At 43.3% G+C, this 22,280-nt stretch overlaps 1 protein-coding gene across 8 annotated transcripts in view; it reads right to left on the bottom strand.

Moving 5' to 3' along the window:
• The window catches only part of RALGPS1 (Ral GEF with PH domain and SH3 binding motif 1), a 209,094-nt gene that overhangs the window by 24,861 nt on the left and 161,953 nt on the right, over positions 1–22,280 (bottom strand). For all 8 annotated transcript variants that reach the window (XM_060757388.2, XM_060757392.2, XM_060757390.2 and 5 more), the window contains exon 12: positions 15,133–15,200. In XM_060757388.2, the coding sequence (XP_060613371.1) occupies positions 15,133–15,200 (68 nt within the window). The remainder of the gene's footprint in view (positions 1–15,132; positions 15,201–22,280) is intronic.

Raw genomic sequence — 22,280 nt, 5'->3', positions numbered from 1 at the left:
GGATGGTTGAGAACCACTGTACTATGTTAGTTTAATAAGTGGTGTGTGAGTTAGTTTCCCTCCTCTTCCCATCCCCTTTCTTGCCATGTCTTTGAGACTGCAACTCAAAGCTTTGTCTGTTTGTGTTATTTGCATGTAAGTCATTCTTGGAAAGGTTTTTTTTTGTCCGCGGAGCTGGGAAAACGCTCTGAACAAATAAACGGACACATCTGAGATCAAGTCATGCTGGCTTCTTATTCCTTGTAAACCAAACAATGTCATCTGCTACCAAACATCCCTCCTGTTTACTACTCCAATTCTGAGCATATCATTACTATTAGCATCCTTACAACTCCCAATGGAAGGAATGGCACCACTTTCCAATTGCTTGGCATAGTAAGGAAGCAAGCTTGCTTTTCATTATCCTCCCCTCGCAGGACTGTCAAGACAACACTAATGTATAGATGGAACTCATATATAAGAAGGTATTAAAACCGTATTACGAGCTGTTTATACTGGGGATCTTGAGAGAAGCCCAGAAGAAGCTGACGAGTGCTGTTTAGAAAGCTGTGGCAGGAACATTTGGAAAAGTTGACCACGTAGCTTTAATATCCCCAAGGACCTGGCTGCTTTTTTTCCTTTGCATAATTTTTCCATGAATAATCATTCAACCGCTATAAAAGAGTGGTAAGTTATGCAATCCTTTATTAGAAAACCAAGCCTCCGGAGTCAAAGCTTTAGTTCACTAATTTTAGTCAAGTAAAACACAACGGGACTTCACAGACCTCATGCTGGTCAAAGGGAACTAGCGAACACACAGTTGGGATATGCTCAAGGAAAATATCCATCTACACTGTAGAATTAATGCAGTTTTGTTGCACTCCAGGCCTGGAAACACCTATGACCACCGCACCACACGAGAGTCCGGGAATATAAGCAAGCAGTTTATTGTAGAAACACATAAAAAGCATATAAAAATCAGGTTTAAGAAAGGAAAATATAGAATCCAAAAAGGTTTAGCAAAAGGTGATAACCAAACAATAATCCAAATGTCTCATAAAGTTCCAAAGGTGACAAAGCTCAGGAATCACAGATTCCTGAGCTAAGTCCACAATCAGGAAGATATAACTAGTAAGACTTGAACAGGAGTACATGAACAGGAACATAGAATAGAATATATTAAATCCAAAATCAAAACTTGACTTGAACCAGGAACAAGAGAACTCAGGCTTAGCTTCTCACTTTAACGCAGCGCTGCCTGAACTGACTTTAAGAGAAACAACTTGTTGTTTAATAGACACCCATGAAACTATTCCATTTATTGTAAATTTCTTTCACAACTTTCCCACGTAATCTTTCTGAACGATGGAATCTATTTTCGGCTCTGATTTGTAAACTAAGATTTTTATTGATCTCCGTAGCTGCAGGTAGATTCCCATGGGAACCCTCCTTATTACTCACCTCTTCACTCGATTCCTTATCTCCTGTTGCTACTTCTGACTCCCCTGAATGCCCTTGAGGCCCTGCACTTTCCGAGCTGGTCTACTCACAGAGAGAACCATAATTTCCCAGACTTGAGGGCCCATCACGTTGTGCCACAGAAAAGCTCACAATCATCCACAAGAAAGTTCACAATCTTCTCTAAATCATCAGTTAAATCATCACCCTCTGGTAACTGATCTACAACAAGTTTGATACCTCTTTCATTGCCCTATTTCAATGCTGTGAAATTCTGGAAGCTGTAGTTCAGTGAAGCACTAGCACTCTTTGCCAAAGAAGGCATATGACGACAACTTTCAGTATTTCATGGCACTGAGCTGTAAAATTGTTGCCATTAACTCTACAATGTAAAAGCATCCTCAAGAATGCTATAAACATATGGTAAGAGGAAGTAAACTGTTGTAAGCAAATAGTATTCTCCGTTACATTTTGCTAAATGCCTACTCAAATCTGTCAAAACTGTAACATGAAAATTATCGGCAAGTTACATTAGTTGCCTTGTAAAGACCAAACAATGGCAAAGCAAAACAAAGCAAAATTACATAATACATTTAGTTACTTGCAAACGTGTTAGCTCCAACCAGCTCTAACTAGGCCAGAATATGAAAGAAAAAGAACAAAGCACCAATGGAACAACAGAAGGTACATTTTAGATGGCTGCAGACTAGCACTTCTAGTTAGATCAGTGGTTCTCAACCTTCCTAATACGGCAACCCCTTAATACTGTTCGTCATGTTGTGGTGACCCCAAACCAAAACATTATTTTTGTTGCTACTTCGTAATTAATTATGAATCATAATCTAAATATCTGATATGCGGGATGTATTTTCATTCACTGGACCACATTTGGCACAAATACTCAATACGCCCAAATTTAAATACTGATGGGGTTGGGGGATTGATTTTGTCATTTGGGAGTTGTAGTTGCTGGGATTTATAGTTCACCTACAATCAAAGTGCATTCTGAACTCCACCAGCAATGGAATTGAACCAAACTTGACACACAAAACTCCCACCACCAAGAGACAATACTGGAAGGCTTTGGTGGGCACTGACTTTAAGTTTTGGAGTTGTAGTTCACCTACATCCAGAGAACACTGAGGGTTCAAACAATGATGGATCTGGACCAAGCTTGGCATGAATACTCAATCTGACCAAATGTGAACACAGCTGAAGTTTGGGGGAAATAGACCTTGATATGTGAGAGTTGTAGTTGTTGGGATTTATAGTTTACCTACAATCATAGAGCATTCTGGTCTTTGGCAATCCCTCTGACACCTAACCCCCTGGTTGAGAAACACTGACATACAAACTTTTAAACGAACATATAGGAAAGGAAGAGGCAGTTCCACAGATGGCCAAGGTAGGAAAAAATGACATATTGATAGAAGTATTGAAGTAGACTCCTGACTCATTCTGAAGAGATAACCCAAAGCGACGCCTTGTTTACAGCCTCTTTCCTTCCATGATGGATCAGGTCAAAGGCCTGTTTTCAATTTTGCAGAGCATCCTATTTCCCACAGCAGCAGGGAAGATGACATGGAGGCAATAATTCTCCTTCTTCAGTGTAAACTTGGAAAGTGTGAGTCTTCTCCAATCCTGAACAGAAGCTAATGTTTCAGACAGCGGGTGACAGCATTACGAAGTCAGGCTGCTTCATTATAAATTCCCCAAAGAGATAAATCATAATTAGTTTACAGAAAATGTTTCCGTCCCAGTGTCAATGTCCTTCATGGTTCCGCTCCCACAGGAAAATTTACTTTGTCCAAGGAACAAATGGCAAAAAAGTGAGGACAGATTGTTGCTTGTGCCCCAAACAACTTTCTATATATCCTTTCTAATCCTAAATCATCTTTTTATTTCTTCTAGCAAACACAACAACGTGCTTCACTGCTTAGACGAGTGTATAAGCAGATTGCTGTTACTTACTTAGGTAATCCCTCGTTGTCTCACTATGATGACCTTCCAAGTATACTGTCTTACTGGTGGATATGTAGGTGACTGTGGAGTCGTATTCTTGACCTGCATGTTCTTCCACAGTAAAGGCATCGGTCTCCAGGTGGAAGGCAGTCCCGGTCAGGGTTGGCTTGACATGCCTTCCTCTTGGCACGTTTCTCCCTTTCACCCTCTTCAAATTTTGCAGCACTACTGGTCACAGCTGACCTCCAGTTCGAGCGTGAAAGGGCCAGGGCTTCCCAGTTCTTGGTATCAATGCCACAGTTTTCAAGGTTAGCTTTAAGCTCATCTTTCTATCTCTTTTCCTGTCCACCAACATTCTGTTTTCCATTCTTGAGTTGGGAGTATAGTAACTATTTTGGAAGACCTTGATCGGGCATCAGGACAATGTGGCCATTCCAGCAGAGTTGATGGCATAGGAACATTGCTTCAATACAATGCTTCAATACTGGTCGTCTTTGCTTCCAGCATGCTGACATTTGGTTACCTGTCTTACCTAGAGATTTGCAGGATTTCAGAGGCAATGCTGATGGAATCGTTCCAGGAATTGACTATGATGACTGTAGACAGTCCATGTTTCACAGGCGTATAGTAGGGTTGGGAGGATAATGGCTTTATAAACAAGCACCTTGGTCTCCCTACGGATGTCCTGATCCTCAAACACTCTCTGCTTCATTCGGAAAATGAATTTGGAAGATTCTTGTATTATGTTGGCTTTTGTTGTATCCCAGGACAGGAGGTTTTCCCCTGACATTAAGTCCAGTCGTGTCTGACTCTGGGGTGTGGTGCTCATCTACATTTCTAAGCCAAAGAGTCAGTCCTCTGTCCTTAAACACCACACCAGGATAGTAAAATCAGCAAGCAGTTTATTGAAGGATATATGTAAGCAAAACAATGAAAATGACAGAAACAGTATAATCCAAAAAATATTTTCCAAAGAGTACAGATAGTCCATATAGTTCAGGGTACAAAACATAAGATCCAAAGATGCAAAACCCAAAGGAACAAGGCAGCATGGAGATCAAATACCCAGAACAGGAACCTGGCAAAACTGGAAACATGAAATTAGAAATCCACTTGAAAACAAGACCGTCATGAAAATCCAACGTTGACGAGACTGAGCTAAAATCCATCTCTTATAAAGCTTTTCTTGTCCCATGAAATGAAAGGAAAGCATTCCGCTTGCCTTTACAACCAGATAAGGATTTCTTATCTCTCTTTTCTTGCAGACGGACTGGACTGCTGAGATCTTGAGATCTTTTAGTTTACAAAAGTATTGCCTTCTATCTTCAAACTCATTCATTTCTACACCTGACAAATCATCCTCAGAAGACAGTTTCTCAGAGTAAGACTGCTGTGGGTCTCCTCCAGGAATTTGACCTTGGGAATCTATATGAGAAGCACCCAGTTCACAAGAAATCTTGGGGCTTTCAGCAAGGCTTGGGCTTGGCTCAGGCCCGGGAAACCCTTATCCCCATTGACATCAGACATAGACCCAGGAAAACCCTCATCCCCATTGATATCAGACACAATTAAAGGCTGAAGAACAACAGCTTTATGGTATTCCTCTTAAAGAAGGTGAATAATATAACCTGCCTTTAAAAGGTTTTAGGTTTCAGTCACAAATGAATGTCAGCATGACAGAATTAGGGAAAGTGCAAGATTTTCTACTTGTGTTAGTTCCCGAAAGAGTTTATGAAGGGTTACATCGGAGGTTCAGCTGCCATCTCCTTGATTTCTACTATAAGAGACGGTATCAAAACAACAAGGAGGCCAAAGAGAATTAGGCACTCCAGGCTTTCAATAAATTACCGACTACCAAAACATTCAGAACAAAGCTATTTACTAGTAACCATGGCTACAGCTAAAACAAACTGCATAACTAAATGTCAGGCTAATTGTTTACATGGAAAATGAGGCTTTCCTTTGAATCTGAAATGAAGGCAATTCCATCCAAATTACGTCACCCTTGTAGTACCCAAAGTGGCCAAAGGCGTATAAATGTACACATATTTGTGGGTCCTGTTCTCTCTTCCCCGTTTCTTTTCTCAACTCTTATTTCACTCTGGATTTAACAAAGTGTGTTCGCTGCAAATTCCTCCCAGGGCCAGACATATTGAGCATGACTGGGCCAATTTCCACCTCATTATAGTAATGTAATTCCTCTGACTTGAGGGAGCAGCTCTTCTGCGTTCACAGTGGGGTAAATGGAGGCGAGAACTCGCTTGTCGGGATATATTATGGGGCCTCAACAGTGATGTGGTTTAGAAAAAGTTGAATCTGAAGAAATCCAAGAAACGAAAGGCTCTATGTATAACTACAGAAAATGCCGAGCTTATACATCTCCTTTCCCAGTAAATGCTAATAAGAGATGATAATGTAGTCTGTGTGTATTCAGAAGACGGACAAACCATCCTAAACACCTTTGCAGAAGCATATGAGAAGTTCGGCCTCTCATCGAACATTGAGAAAACTAAAGTGCTCTTCCTGCAGGCACCAGCCAATCCCACTGCAATGCCAGAAATCCAACTTAATGGTGTAACGTTAGTAAATGTTGAGCATTTTCACTAACTTGGCAGCCACCTCTCCCCCAAAGTCAACATTGACACTGAAATACAACACGACCAGAGCTCTGCAAGTGCAGCATTCTTCCGAATGAAGCAGAGAGTGTTTGAGGACCAGGACATTTGTAGGGATACCAAAGTGCTTGTATATAAAGCTACTGTCCTCCCAATCCTGTTCTACGCCTGAAAACATGGACTGTCTACAGACGTCACACTCAATTCCTGGAACGATTCCATCAGCATTGTCTCCAGAAAATCCTGCAAATCTCTTGGGAAAACAGGCAGATAAATGTCAGTGTGTTAGAAGAAGCAAGGACCACCAGCATTGAAGAGCTTTTCCTACACCACCAACTCTGCTGGACAGGCCACGTTGTCTGAATGACCGATCACCATCTCCTATACTCCTATACTATACTCCTATAAGTTACTATACTCCTAACTCAAGAAAATGGAATGTTGGTGGGCAGGAAAAGAGATTTAAAAATGGGCTGAAAGCTAACCTTAAAAATTGTGGCATGGACACCGAGAATTGGGAAGCCCTGGCCTTTGAGAATTCTGGAGGTCAGCTGTGACCAGCAGTGCTGCGGAATTTGAAGAGGCACGAATGGAGGGAGAAACGTGCCAAGAGGAAGGCATGTCAAGCCAACCCTGACCGGGACCACCTTCCACCTGGAAACTGATGTCCTCACTGTGGGAGAACATGTGGATGAAGAACAGGGCTCCATAGTCACCTATGTATCCACCACTAAGACACTACACTTGAAAGGTCATCATACTTGGACAATGAGGGTTCATAAGAGAGAACCAACCTCTACCATCTCCCCTCAAAGGATTCTTGATCATTCCACAAGTCAGACAGGACAGATCTAAAAAACCCATCAAAAGGCTGGAAATAATACCTGATTAAAAATAATTAACACGTATGACTGAAGACTGTAAGATCATACAACCATTTCTTGGAGAAGTTAGACAATAGCCCATTGCTAAATATTTGAGGGAACATCACACAAAAGCAAGTTGGTTGAATGGATTCAGATTACAAGAAAAGAGATTCCACCTCAACATTAGGAAGGACTTTTTGATTCTAACTGTTTGACAGTTGAATAGATTGCCTCAGAGGGTGGTGGACTCTCCTTCTTTGAAGGTCTTTAAAGCCTAGGTTGGGTGGGAATTTTTAGGCATGCTTTAGTTGTGTATTCCTTCATGACAGGGTGGTGGGATTGGATGGCTTTTGTAGCTCCCCCAGTTCTATGATTTATAATTCTAGTACCCTTCAGGAACAAAACCCTGGGATTCCATGGTCATCTCAAGGGTGACCACAGACTTCCAATTACCTAAGGTTCAAGAGTGGACTACATCGAGGGAAGTCATAGTCCCACTTTATTCAGCTTTGGTCAGACCTCATCTGGAATAACCTTGTGTCCCGTTCTGGGCAAAGCAACTCAGGAAGGTCATCAAACAAGAGAGAACATGTTCAGAGAAGAACAACCAAAATGATCAAAAGTCATCCATCTTTGATGAACAGGTTAGGGAGCTGGAGGTGTTCAGGTTGGAGAAAAGAAGTTTGTAATGGGACATGAGAGCCATGTTTAAGTATCTGAAAGGATGTCCTATTGAGGAGAGGGCAGGCGTGTTTTCTTCAGCTCTGGAGACTAGGGCATGGAGCAATGGATTCAAAATGCAAAAAAAAAAAAAAAAAAAGAGATGATCCCTCAACCTTTGAGGATATCTGCCATAGATGTGGGTGAAACGTCAGGAGAGAAGGCTTCTGGAACATGGCCATACAGCCCGGAAAACTCACAGCAACCCATTCCACCTAAACATTAGGAAGAACTTTCTGACCATAAATGCTGGTCAGCAATGGAATATCCAACCTCAAAGTGTGGTGGAGTCACCTTCTCTAGAGGTTTTCAAGTAGAGGCTGGGTGGTCATCAGTTGGGAGTGCTTTGACTGTGTGTTCCTGAATGGGGTTGGACTGTGGATGGCCCTTGTGATCTCAATGGTTCTATGATACTAAGCCAAAGAGTCCACCCCACCATACAAATAGTGTACTAGTCATGGCAATGAAACCCACTGCAAGAGAAGAAAGGAGGAGATGGGGCAACATATGGCGACCAGAGAAAGAAGGGGAACATTATCTGCCTAACAACCGGCCAAGCAACCCTCTACTAACCCAAGGAGGAGTTCATGGATCAGCAAAGCCCACCCAGGAGAAGATGGGAGACCAAAAAAGAGCCTCAGCTCCCATATTAACTGTCAGTTGTTGGCTCTGCTGTGCTCAGCTGGTTGGTTCCTGAATGCCTGGCTCTGTGATGGAAGAAGTAGGGGCAACTGGGGAAAATGCCTGTGGTTCAACACAGACAGTTCTCTTAGTCATCTTCCCCACAGAGTTTCGAAGCTGGCTTTATACCACAGAACTGGTCTATGGAAACAGAAACGGTTAGCTGGGGCAGAATAGAGTCAATGGGCCACTGCCGGCACCCATTTCAACCAGGTGATAGAGCTTGACTTAGCTCCCCTACTCTTCTTCCCATATGAACAATTCTGCATTTAGCTTCCTCCCTTTTCCTGGGGGGCTTGTCATCATGTGAAAACGAGGACCCATCCTTTAGAGCATGGTAGAGTTGAGGCCATAATAAATTGTGGCAACGTCTTGGTAGTATGGGGATACCTTGCCTGTCTCCTCAGGAATCTGTATAAGGACCAAGTAGCAACAGTCAGAACAGACCACAGAACAACAGACTGGTTCAAGATTGGGACAGGAGTACCGCAGGGCTGTCTACTCTCACCCAACCTATTCACATTGTATGCAGAACACATCATGTGATGTGCGGAGCTTGACGAATCAAAGGTTGGAGTTAAAATTGCTGGAAGAAACAAACAGGAGCTTTCTCACCAAGGTGAAAGAAGAAAGGGCAAAAGTTGGGTTGTAGTTAAACATCAAGAAAACCAAGATGATGGCAACCAGACTGTGTGATAATTAGAAAATAGAGGGAGAAAATGTGGAGGGAGAAACAGACTTTGTGTTTCTAGACACAGAGATGACTGCAGATGGAGATGGCAGCCGAGAAATCAGGAGATGTTTACTTCTTGGGAGGAGAGCAAGGACCAATCTCGATAAAATAGTGGAGTCATCATGCTGGAAACGGAGGTCTGCAGAGTTAAAGCAATGTAACTTATGGATGTGAGAGCTGGACCATAAGAAAGACTGGGTGAAGGAAGAGAGATGCTTTTAAACGGTGGTGCTGGAGGAAAATTTTGAGAGTGCCTTGGACCGCGAGAAGTTCCAACCAGTCCATTTTTCAGGAAATAATGTCCAACTGCTCATTGGAGGGAAGGATATTAGAGGCAAAGATGAAGTACTTTAATGAGAAGACAGGAAAGCTTGGAGGACAGAATTATGCTGGGGGGAAAAGAAGGAAAAAGGAAGAAGGGCCGACCAAGGGCAAGATGGATGATATCATTGAAGTGACTGGCTTGATGTTGAAGGAGCTGGGGGTGGCCACAGCCAACAGGGAGCTCTGCGGTAGGCTGGTCCATGAGGTCACGAAGAGTTAGAAATGAATGAACGAATAAACAAGACAGAGTTGAGGCCAACTTTCTTAAGCTGCCATCTTCACATTTTTGCACCATACACCGAGCCACTCTATCAAACCAACATTTGCCACCGAGGAACACAAAACACTGATGGAAATCGAAGAGCACGTTTTCGAGTGAGGACATTTCTTTATATTTAAGGGCTATCAGATGCTGGGAACGGACACAACTTCTGCTCTGTGTTGTGTTAAAAACATTTGCTGGGGAAAATGACTGAAGCGTACATTCCAAAACAACCCGTCTGCTGGCTGCAGTATTCGTATTGGACATCTTTTCGTCTACATGAGAAAGGCATGCAGATGGCTTTCCTCATCACAGACACTTGATTGGAAAATGTGAACAGCTGAAAGGTTTTAAATAATATCCAAACGTACAATCTATCCCAGATCTTCTGTGACAAAGCTAGAGAAAGTAAGATGGCTTCTGAGCGATTTCTGTAACTTCTAGACTGATGTAGCCCTAGATCAGTGTTTCTCAACATTCCTATTGCCATGACTTCTTAATACAGTTCCTCATGTTGTGGTGACCTCCAACCATAACATTATTTTAGTTGCGACTTCAGAACTGCTATGAATCGTAATGTAAATATCTGATATGCAGGATGTATTTTCATTCACTGGACCAAATTTGGCACAAATACCCAATATGCCCAAATTTGAATACTGATGGGGTGGAGGTTGATTTTGTCATTTGGGAGTTGTAGTTGCTGGGTTTTATAGTTCACCTACAATCAAAGAGCATTCTGTACTCCACCAATGATGGAATTGAACCAGATTTGGCTCAGAACTCCCATGACCAGCAAAAAATACTGGAATGGTTTGGTGGGCATTGACCTTGAGTTTTGGAGTGGTAATTCACCTACACGCAGAGAGCTCTGTGGACTCAAACCATGATGGATCTAGACCAAACTTGGCACAAATACTCAATATGGAGTTAAAGGAAAATAGACATTTGGGAGTTGTAGTTGCTGGGATTTATAGTTCACCTACAATCAATCAATCTGAAACACACCAATGATAGAATAGGGTCAAACTTCCCACACAGAATCCCCATGCCTTGAAGGGACTCTCTGGCATGAGCCTTCCTCCAGTCTCGCACGCTCTCCCTTGCCCATACATGTGAACCACGCTGCCATACACCGAGCACGCTTGATCTCCCATCCTCACTTGGATTTTCAGACACAGCCCTCCCCGGCTGAGAGGCCGGCCAATCACAGCGGAGGAGGGCTTTTCATGGGGGGATTGCTGTCCGTTTCCAAAAAGGAAGAGAAGGACAGGTAGAGATCTTCAGTGTTCTCTGCAAAAGGGGTTCCTAAGACCATCAGAAGTATACGTATTCTGATGGTCTTTGGGGATCCCTCTGAAATATCCTCATGACCCGCCTAGGGGTCCCGAACCCCAGGTTGAGAAACAGTGCCCTAGATGTAAGAATGGTCTGGCCACATACACAACAAAGGTCAGCAGAAATGAAGTATCGTTGTCTGCTTTCAAGTTGCTTTCTACCACTATAAAACTATTCTGCTGGGAGAGATACTTTTGGCCTTGTTCACCACTAAGGTCTGATTTATGCCGGCTGAAAGGCAGACAGATGGTTTTCTCTAACCTTTCAAAACCAATTATGTTGGAGAATAAAGCCATTTTCATAGAAACCCATGCAGGCACAAAGACTATTTGCAAAGGCAAATAACATTACCATGACGTGATATTCAGTGCCATGGATGCTGCCTTGTCGATTGGGAAAGTAGAAATTGCCTTCGTGATCATGGCTACCATATCGGTTTGCATGCCCCGATTTGTTTAGTCTGGTTTAGGCGTATTTATAGCACCTTTCAAATTCCAAAAACAAACTTAAGTAAGTAGGAAAATGGTGCATTCCTCATTTTCATGCGTATCATAGAAATAGGATACAGCACGGTTAACACGGATACGTCAGCCAACCGGCAATTACAGAGAAAAAGGATTGTTTATGCATATCCAGGGGCAGAAAGGGAAGCATCTGAGCAATCACCGAAAATGGAATCAACACCAACACAGAAGGCTTATTATTTCAACCCGTTGCTCATTCTGACTCCATTTAAACCAATGGGGCTAATGAAATGAAAGACGTTTCATGCTTAAAGGCCTTGAAGGGCAAAGGCCTTTCTGGCACATTATCTGCTATAATCAATATCTCTAACCCTTAAAAAAATTAAGTGACTGATTCAGATGCAAACTTATTCTGCCATAGTAAATTTGAAGTGATTCCCAGAGATTATAACATAGTTTATCTTCATATCTTGAGATCATTTTTGTCCCACCCATAGAATAGTCTTCATAGACTTGTGGGTACCAGATCCAAGCCTGCTTTTTGGCATCACAGTTACATAATTCGCCGAGGTTTGCCCTTCATTGTGTTTGCCGGTGGCCTTGCTGGGGATTATTTTATTTATTATTTATTTAAAACATTTATATTCCGCCCTTCTCACCCCGAAGGGGACTCAGGGAGGAGCACAGAATGTATATGGCAAACATTCAATGCCAGGACACACGTTCTTATATACATACATAAACATTAAAAACATTTATAAAAATATTAAAATACACCATTTAAAACCGTCCTAGTCATCCATGTCAAGTCTAATTGGCCTGGTAATCTTTCCTATTGCTGCTTTATTGCCCTGTAATGAAAGCTTGGTCCCACAGCCAAGTTTTTACCATCCTTCTAAAGGACAAGAGAGAGGGGGGAGATCTGATCTCACCAGGAAGGAAGTTCCATAGCCGGGGAGCAATCACCGAGAAGGCCCTGTCTCTCATCCCCACCAATCGTGCCTGTGACAATGGTGGGACGGAAAGCAGAGCCTCCCCGGAGGATCTTAATTTCCACGATGGTTCATAGGGAGAGATACGTTCGGACAGGTAATTTGGGCTAGGGCCGTCGAGGGCTTTATAGGCCAAAGCCAGCAGTTTGAATTGTGCCTGGCAACCAGTGGAGCTGGCATAACATGGGAGTTGTATGCTCCCTGTATGCCACCCCAGTTATTAACCTGGCTGCCTCTCGTTGGACTATTTGAAGCTTCCGAGCAGTCTTCAAAGGCAACCCCACGTAGAGTGCGTTGTAGTAGTCTATCCTAGATGTAATGAGAGCATGGACCACCATGGCCAAGTCTGACTTCCCAAGGTACAGGCGCAGCTGGTGCACAAGTTTTAGTTGTGCGAAGGCTCCCCTGGCCACCGCTGCAACCTGGGATTACAGGCTCAGTGATGAGTCCAGGAGGAACCCCAAGCTGCGAACCTGTGCCCTCAAGGGGAGTGTGACCCCATCCAACATAACCCTATACCCTGTAACCCTATACCCTGGGGTTCGAACTAGAGCTTCCCTCCATCGCTTCGCACCAGTGCAGACCCAGAAAGGCACTGGCAGGCGTGGGCGCTTTCTGGACCTGCACGCTACACAATAATACTTTCTATTCAAGGAGAGAGAGTGTGTGACAGGCCCAGAGTGCCCACGCCTGCCAGGGTTTTTCTGGGCCTGCACAGTCTTGGAGTGATGGAGGGAGGCTCTAGTTCGAACCCCAGCAAAGCTGCCGGCAAAAGTGATGGAGGGTAAGCCAGCGAACACAGCGCATTCCCAACCCAGCGACAAAGATCCCACTGTGGGTCCGGCCCTAGATCCCGGGTCAAGGAGGCCAGATGGAACAGGCCATACGGCAATGAAGAGACCTCAGCAGTGGCACAAGGTATGTTTCTCGACTGGAGGAAACAGCAGCGAGAATTGGCGGTGGAGCTGGCTAGTTTTCAGCCTGAGTATAGTGCCTCCTCTTCTCTATCTCCATCCCGGGGGTGTCTTCAGCCCCAGCCAGGGAGCGCTTCGACTCCCCAGATGTAGGTGAAGCAAACCCCACCAAAAAAGCCTCCTTAAACCGCGTGCCCCCCCCCCCATAATGGGCCGAAAGAAAATAGATATTTTCACCTACTGCTTGATAATAGTAAAATAAAATTGCAAAGAGAACCTTGATTTTGACATTTGATACAAGAGAATCCTTTGCACTACACCTCTGCATATAACAGAAAATACTGGAAGGGTTTGGTGGGTATTGGCCTTGAGTTTTGGAGCTGTAGTTCACCTACATCCAGAGTGCACTGTGGACTCAAAACAATGATGGATCTGGACCAAACTTGGCATGAATACTCGATCATCTGGAGAGGCCCTGATCGCGTTCCCACCTCCTTCGCAGGTGCGATTGGTGGGGACAAGGGAAAGGGCCTTCTCGGTGGTGGCCCCCCGACTCTGGAACTACTTCCCAAGGACATCAGACATGCCCCAACTCTGGCAGTCTTTAGGAGGAGTCTGAAAACGTGGTTCTTCCAGTGTACCTTCCCAGAATAAGGAAAACTCTCAAAAATATGCCCTCATAATTGCATTTTACCACTGATTTAGGACTGACTGCGTTCCCTCATCTCTCCTTGAAAAACCCTATCCCAGTTATATCCTACCTTGTTCATGCCCAGCATTATTTCTTTTTATTTTAAATTATTACATTTGGCCTGGCCATAGATTTTTAATTGCTGTGTTTACTGTTATTGTTTATTGTTTATTTTTGTTTATATGATTTATATTAATTGTTTTGTATTGATTGTTTTTGTTATTGCCTTGTTTACTGATGTACTGTGGACTCGGCCTCATGTAAGCCGCACCGAGTCCCTTGGGGAGATGGTAGCGGGGTATAAATAAATTATTATTATTATTATTATTATTATTATTATTATTATATGCCAAAATGTGAGCACTGGTGGAGCTTGGAGAAAACAGACCTTGACATTTGGGAGTTGTAATTGCTGGGATTTATAGTTCACCTACAATCAAAGAGCATTCTGAACCCCACCAACGATAGAATTGTGCCAAACTTCCCACACAGAACCCTCATGACCAACAGAAAATACTGTATTTTCCAATGTTCTTTGGTGACCCCTCTGACACCCCCTCACAACCCCTCCAGGGGTTCTGACCCCCAGTTTGAGAAACACTCTCCTAGACAATCAACAATCTCAGAAAAATCAGACACTTGCTGGTGAATGTGAACATTAACTGCCTTAATGCCACTGTTAGCATTCACTTGACTATGTTTTGAAAGCAAAGGAAATTAAATCTAACTTTGATATTCACAAAATTCATTTGCAAACTGGAAGCATTCCCATATGAAGATTGAAACCTGATTATCTCTCTTTATGTGACTTTCAGTCTGTCTTGATGGAAGATAAAACGAGGTTCAGCCTGCTGAAAAGTCTAGTCCCAGCTAAATAGTTTTGAATGTTATGATCTGCTCCCAATGGACACTGTGGAATCTGACCCCTTGCAACAAATAAGATATAGTTTCTCAACATCGGAGACACGTCGTGAAAAGGAAAACAAACAGGCCATGCAGACATCAGGGTGCTTTCGCAGAAAGGGTGGTCTTTGGCCCCAAAATGCGGGGCAGCTCTGAAAGGCTTGTGAAACTTCAGGATTAGGTAACATAATATTGCCAACGTCAACATGTGCGATAAACTTGTTTCATACCTGCCAGATCTTCCTTTGAAGATACCAGTCGCGGAGAGCTGTTTCCTGGTTCAATTCTCAGGGACAATCTGGGGAAAGAGGAATTGTGACATGTCAGGAATGAAAGGGCTTAACTGAAGGCAAAGCGGGTAAAGCGGGTTGTTTTGTGTTATCAGTTGGAAGCAGGAAACCTGGCTCAGCCTGCACATTCTCTTACTCTCTTTGGACACATCGGTATGTACTGAAAGTATTACATTGTCATTTGAAGCTCGACAGAGTTTTCACTATCATAGATTTGCACTGAGTAGACATATAAAGCCATTAAGCCAAAGTAAGGCAGTCAAACAACCTTATGTCCAGCATAAAGAAGGGTTCTTTCACCGACCTTCTTTAACATGTGTTACCGAAGGCTTTCATGGCATGTGAGTTTTCCGGGCTGTATGGCCATGTTCCAGAAGCATTCTCTCCTGACATTTTGCCCACATCTATGCCAAGCACCCCTAGAAATTGTGAGGCCTATTGGAAACTAGGCAAGTGGAGTTCATATATCTGTGGAATAATGTCCAGGGTGGGAGAAAGAACTCTTGTCTGCTTGAGGCAAATGTGAATGTTGCAATTGGCCACCTTGATTAGCATTTTATTTATTTATTTATTTATTTATTTATTTATTTAGGACATTTATATGCCACTCTTCTCACCCTGAAGGGGACTCACAATGGCTAACAAGATATATATATATATATATATATATATATATATATATATACATACATACATACAATCTATATATATAAAAATGCTCTGTGCATAATGAGTACCTTAAAAACAAAGAACCAATGAACGAAATCACACCAAATTTGGCAACAAAATGTCTCACAACACAAGGAGTGACCATCGCTCAAAAAATATGTTTTTGTCACTTGGGAGTTGTAGTTGCTGGGATTTATAGTTCACCTAAAATTAAAGAGCATTCTGAACTCCACCAATGATGGAATTGAACCAAACTTGGCACACAGGACTCCCCTGGCCAATTGAAAATACTGGAAGGGTTTGGTGGGCATTGACCTTGAGTTTGGGAGTTGTAGTTCACCTACATCTAGAGAGCACTCTGGACTCAAACAATGATGGATCTGACCAAACGTGACAGGAATACGCTATATGCCCAAATGTGAACACAGATGGAGTTTGGGGGAAATAGACCTTGACATTTGGGAGTTGTAGTTACTAGTATGTATAGTTCACTTACAATCAAAGAGCAATTTTTATGCTTATATTGTTTTGTTAATCTTATGGTTATATAGTTTTCTTTGTATGTTTCGTGATGTTACCTCGGAACCGCTCTGAGTCCCCGGGGAGATAGAGCAGTATATAAATAAAGTTTTATTATTATTTTATTCATTCCAAACCCCACCAATGATGGAATTGGGCCAAACATCCCACACAGAACTCCCGTGACCAGCAGAAAATACTGTGTTTTCTGGTGGTGTTTGGTGACCCTTCTGACACCCCCCTGGTGACCCCCACCCCCAGGGTCTTGACTTTCCAGGTTCAGAAATACTGCCTTAAGGTCCCTTCACCAGAGCAAGAAAACATAAAACCCTCCTGACAAAGGGCCATCCAGCCATTCACAAACACACATATGTATATGACAGATGCAATATCAAAGATTTGAAAGGAACCCCTAAAGAAGAACAATGATATGATGCATGTTCCAGAGTAGTCAAACCAGACAATCTCCACATCAACACTGGCAAAGAAACAGCAAGAAATACTGTTTACCCACAAACATAAGGACATTACATATATTAGAAACCAACACTTTCTCATTACTTCATTTTCCAGATTGCCAGACTGGGCCATGGCAACGCCTGGCAGGGGACGGCTAGTATATTATATTTTTAGCATAGTACAATATCAGTATTATATATTACTATATTGTACTATACCATTATATTGTAATATTATTAGTAATATTATATGTAATATAATGGCCGTGTAGTTTCAAAACCTGGCTGATTGCTGCCTGGGGGAGCCTTTGTTGGCCCTGGTTGAGAGAATGCTTCTGGAACATGTCCATACAGCCCACAAAATTCACAGCAACCCTTCTTCAATATCTTTACTAACAATCAGCCATAGCCACCATTCACAAAGAGCTAATGACCTTGGCCTAACAACACAAGCAAAAGACTTTGAAACAGTCGAAAACCAACTTATTAATGAGCCGAAAGATCACTCCAAAGATAACCACTAGAAGCCTAACCCTGACAAGACACAAGTGCGTGCTCTCCATCTACGTCAGTGGTTCCCAACCTGGGGACTCCAGATGTTTTATCCTACAACTCCCAGAAATCCCAGCCAGTTTACTAGCTGTTGGGATTTCTGGGAGTTGAAGGCCAAAAACATCTGGGGACACCAGGCTGAGAACCACTGATCTACGTAATCGTGTAAGCCAGTGTTTCTCAACCTTCTTAATGCGGTGACCCCTTAATACAGTTCCTCATGTTGTGATGACCCTCAAACATAACATTATTTTTGTTGCTATTTCATAACAGTAATTTTGCTACTGTTATGAATTGTAATGTTAATATCTGATATGCAGGATGTATTTTCATTCACTGGACCAAATTTGGCACGAAGACCCGATACACCCAAATTTGAATACTGACGGGGTTGCGGGGAATCGATAATGTCATTTGGGAGTTGTAGTTGTTGGGATTTATAGTTCACCTACAATCAAAGAGCATTCTGAACTCCACCAATGATGGAATTGAACTAAACTTGGCACATGGAATGTCCATGACCAACAGAAAATACTGGAAGGGGGGCTATTAACTGAAATGGACAACAAAAGCACTATGCACCAGGAAGAGATGGAAGCCTCGATGTTGAAATGGGTCTTGTCTCAGAGGGTGTGAGGGTTGTGTGTGGTTTGCCAAGCAAACAGGATGCCTTGAGTTTGCAGCCAGAGAGTCTCTGGCATGCGCAAATCTCTGCCCCGCTGGATTAAAATGCCTGGTTTATGGCCCACCAGAAGTGGGCCGCAAGTCGGCACTCTCAGATGAAAGTTATTTTAACTGCAGGGATGCAAAAGGAATGAAAGATGAGATGAGAAACACAAAAGACAAAGAAAGGATTATGTTGGGAAAGCTCAGTCTCCCAAAGTCCGAGTGCAAGTGTGATGTTATCGAAATACTGCCCACTGCAATACTGAAGGCCTCGATATCAAAGACGCAAATGTTATCCGTGAGGCTGACACAAAAAACAGAAGTCATGGCAAGTGTTCGAGAGCAGCTAAAGCATGTGCAAGTCACCAACAACGAAAGGCCCAAAAAAGGCATGAGAAAAGAGATGGCAGATTTCTGGAAATAGATATGCCACTGCAATGGATGATATCGCAGTGGCATATTGTCAAAGGCTTTAATGGCTGGGATCACTGGGTTGCTGTGAGTTTTCCAGACTATATGGCCATGTTCCAGAAGCATTCTCTCCTGACGTTTCACAACCTCTGGCACCTTCAGAGGTTGTGAGGTCTGTTGGGAACTAGGAAAATTGGGCTTATATATCTGTGGAATGTCCAGGGTGGGAGAAAGAACTCTTGTCTGGTTGAGTAGGCGTGAATGTTGCAATTGGCCACTTTGATTAGCATTTAATGGCCTTGCATTTTCTAGGTCTGGCTTCTCACTCCCTGGGGAAATCCTTTGTTGGGAGATGATTAGCTGGTCCCGGTTGTTTCTTGTTTGGAATTCCCTTGTTTTTGAGTGTTGTTTTTTATTGACAGTTTAAAAAATATATTTGAGAACAGAGAAATGTTGGACCACTCTAACCACCACCATGTCAAACTACAAAGAGAAGCCATTGAAATCCACAAGCATGTGGACAATTTCAACACAAAGGAGGAAACCATGAATACAAACAATATTTGGCTACCAGTATTAAAAAAACTCTAAAATCTAGTATAATGCCAGGTTTTTACCTTTCTTAGTGTTATTAAATGCATTCTAACTGTATCCTCAATGCACTTCTGACACGATGGATAAATAAATACTAATAATACTAATTAATTAATATTTTGTTGTTGCTCATTCGTTCAGTCATTTCTGACTCTTTGTGACCTCAGGGACCAGAATATTACTATTCAATAGTAATAGAATAAATTACTATTATTTATTAGATGTATTGTCGAAGGCTTTCATGGCTGGAATCACTGGGTTGTTGTAGGTTTTTTCAGGGTATATGGCCATGTTCTAAAGGCATTTTCTCCTGACGTTTCGCCTGCATCTATGGCAAGCATCCTCAGAGGTAGTGAGGTCACACCTAGCTCCAGAAGACAAGAGTCCTTTGTCCCACCCTGGTCATTCCACAGATATATAAACTCTTTTTTCTAGTTCCAACAAACCTCACTACCTCTGAGGATGCTTGCCAAAGAAGCAGGCGAAACGTCAGGAGAAAATGCCTTTAGAACATGGCCAAATAGCCTGGAAAAACCTACAACAACCCAGTGATTCCGGCCATGAAAGCCTTCGACTAATAAATACTAATTATTACAACACCAATTGATATCTCAGCCATCAGCACGTTCTCATGCCCACTTTATTACTTCTCAAAAAACTCTTAAACAGCGAAATTCCAGACAAGAAACAATCAGGGCCAACTAATCACCTCCCAACAAAGGATTCCCCAGGCAGTAAGAAGCCAGACCTTGAAAACTGCTAGGTCATTCAATGCCAATCAGTGGCCAATTTCTACATTCACATCTACCTCAAACAGACAAGAGTTCTTCCTCCCACCCTGGACATTCTACAGGTACATAAACCTCATTTTCTAGTTTCCAACAGACCTCACAACCTCTGAGGATGCCTGCCACAGATGTGGGCGAAACAACAGGAGAGAATGCTTCTGGAACATGGCCAGACAGCCTGGAAAGCTCACAAACACCAAAAAATGGGAACAATCTTAAGTGAGAAGTGAGCAATGCTGAGGGGCCTACAATAAATATGGCCCACAGCATGCTGTCTCTGATGTGGTTAAAAATCCATTCTCAAAAGTACTCACGTTACTAACGCATACTTTTAACCTTGAGGCAATTAAATACTCATCTTTTGGAAATCCCCCCAAATGTGTGTAAACAATCCCGCAGTGTTCCTAGCAACCTATCCCTAGAAATGAGCATTGATTCCCTGTGTCTGTGCAAGTGTTCCAGTGATTGCCAATTCATTGCGATGCAGATCCTCTTCTAACCTCATTTGGCTTTGGAAGCGGCTCTCCTCCAAATTATTCCAGATGTTTATTTATCCAGAAGGGATGGCTGTATTCTTTATGGAAAGGTTTTGTGCGTTTATTTTCAAGCCCGCTGCTGGAACAGACACTTGGCTGATCTTGGAGAACTGTACTGTTTCAGGGTGTTATCTAAGACTTAAGGAGCTTATAGATGATGTGCTTTTTCCTTTGCTTCGGAATCACTTCGCATGATAGCTCACATATTGGTTAAAGATGATGCTGGGGCCATGGCTTCGCTTTTCGCTTTTCGGTTGTGCACACATTTCCTGAAACTTTAATTCCATGAGAATATCCAACCTTTCCAAAGGTATGTCTGCCATGTCTTCCTTTATCTGTTACTGCTTTGGCTCCATTTCTGCCACTGTTCATGGGGGAACTTCTCATGCAAATGCATACAACTTGTGCGCCAGCTGTGCCTGTACCTTGGGAAGTCTCACTTGGCCACAGCCTGTGTTGGACGGGTTTACACTCCCCCTGAAGACACAGGCTCGCAGTTTGGGAGTGATCCTGAACTCATCGCTGAGCCTGGAACCCCAGGTCTCGGCGGTGGCCGGGAGAGCTTTTGCACAATTAAAGCTTGTGCGCCAGCTGCGCCCGTTCCTTGGGAAGTCTGACTTGACCACGGTGGTCCATACTCTAGTTACATCCCGAATAGACTACTGCAATGCTCTCTATGTGGGACTGCCTTTGAAAACTTCTCAGAAGCTCCAATTAGTCCAGCAGTCAGCGGCCAGGTTGTTAACTGGAGCTGCGTACAGGGAGCGTACCACTCCTCTGTTGTGCCAGCTCCACTGGCTGCCGATTAGCTTCCGGGCACAATTCAAAGTGCTGGTTTTAACCTTTAAAGTCCTGAACGGTTCTGGCTCAGATTACCTGTCCGAACATATCTCCTGCTATGAACCATCACGAAGCTTAAGATCATCAGGAGAGGCCCGGCTCCCGATCCCACCACTCTCGCAAACGCAGTCGGTGGGGATGAGAGACAGGGCCTTCTCGGCAGTGGCCCCCCGTCTGTGGAACTCTCTCCCTAAGGATATCAGATTAGCCATCTCCCTCCTTTCCTTTAGAAGACAACTGAAGACATCTCCCCCTTTGCCTTTCTTTTGACAGTTTTGCATGCTCCAAATGCGCTGCTTCCTATCCCCGTTCCTTGGCAGAGGTGGGGTCCGATGCAGTGAAAAGCCCCAGTGAAAAGCCCCTTGAAAATAGACCCCCCCCCCTTTCAATGTCTGACCTGCCCTCCAACTTCGCAAAAGTATTGGGTTTGCTGCTGCAGCACTCAGCATTCCTCCCTAACCCACAAGCAACCAATGGGGCAACAACCCCTTTGCTCCTGTGGGGCTGCCGGTGCCCTTTTATGGCTATGGGGCAGCACAAGGCAGCTTGGGGCAAATTTATTGTCCCCTGGCAGAAAGCCCCGCTCCTTTGGTCCATGACTTGAGTACTTTTGCCTGGTGCCTTGTTCGTTCCCCAATTTTTCTCCTCCGAAGGCAGGTGTCTCTCCTCATTGCAATCCAAGAGAGGCAGCCCCTCTCTTGGATTACAGCTCCCATACTTCCCATCTGGGGGTCACAGGCTTTTCGCTCAAGTCAGAGAAGGCTGCAGGGTTGACCCCTGAACCGAGATGCCCCGCAGTCCCACAGCTGCCTTGGACCCTTTGGGGTTGGAACCAGCCTCTTTCCAGTTTCCTGTCTTCCCATAACTGACATATTATATAGCAAGGGGATATTTTGGTGATGTTTGTAAAGTGCTCTGGACATTTGAAACGTGCTACGTATAAAGTAGTAAGTATTATTTAAAAAAAAAGAAAAAAAAGACAACTGAAGACTTGGCTCTGGGGCCAGGCGTTCAATTAGGGGCCAGCGGCAATAGGAAAAGAAATTTTGGATTTT

The sequence above is a fragment of the Anolis sagrei genome, chromosome 11, assembly GCF_037176765.1.
Source record: "Anolis sagrei isolate rAnoSag1 chromosome 11, rAnoSag1.mat, whole genome shotgun sequence".
NCBI lineage: Eukaryota > Metazoa > Chordata > Lepidosauria > Squamata > Dactyloidae > Anolis > Anolis sagrei.
Note: the sequence above shows the minus strand (reverse complement) of the source record. Positions and strands in the feature narration are given on the sequence as shown.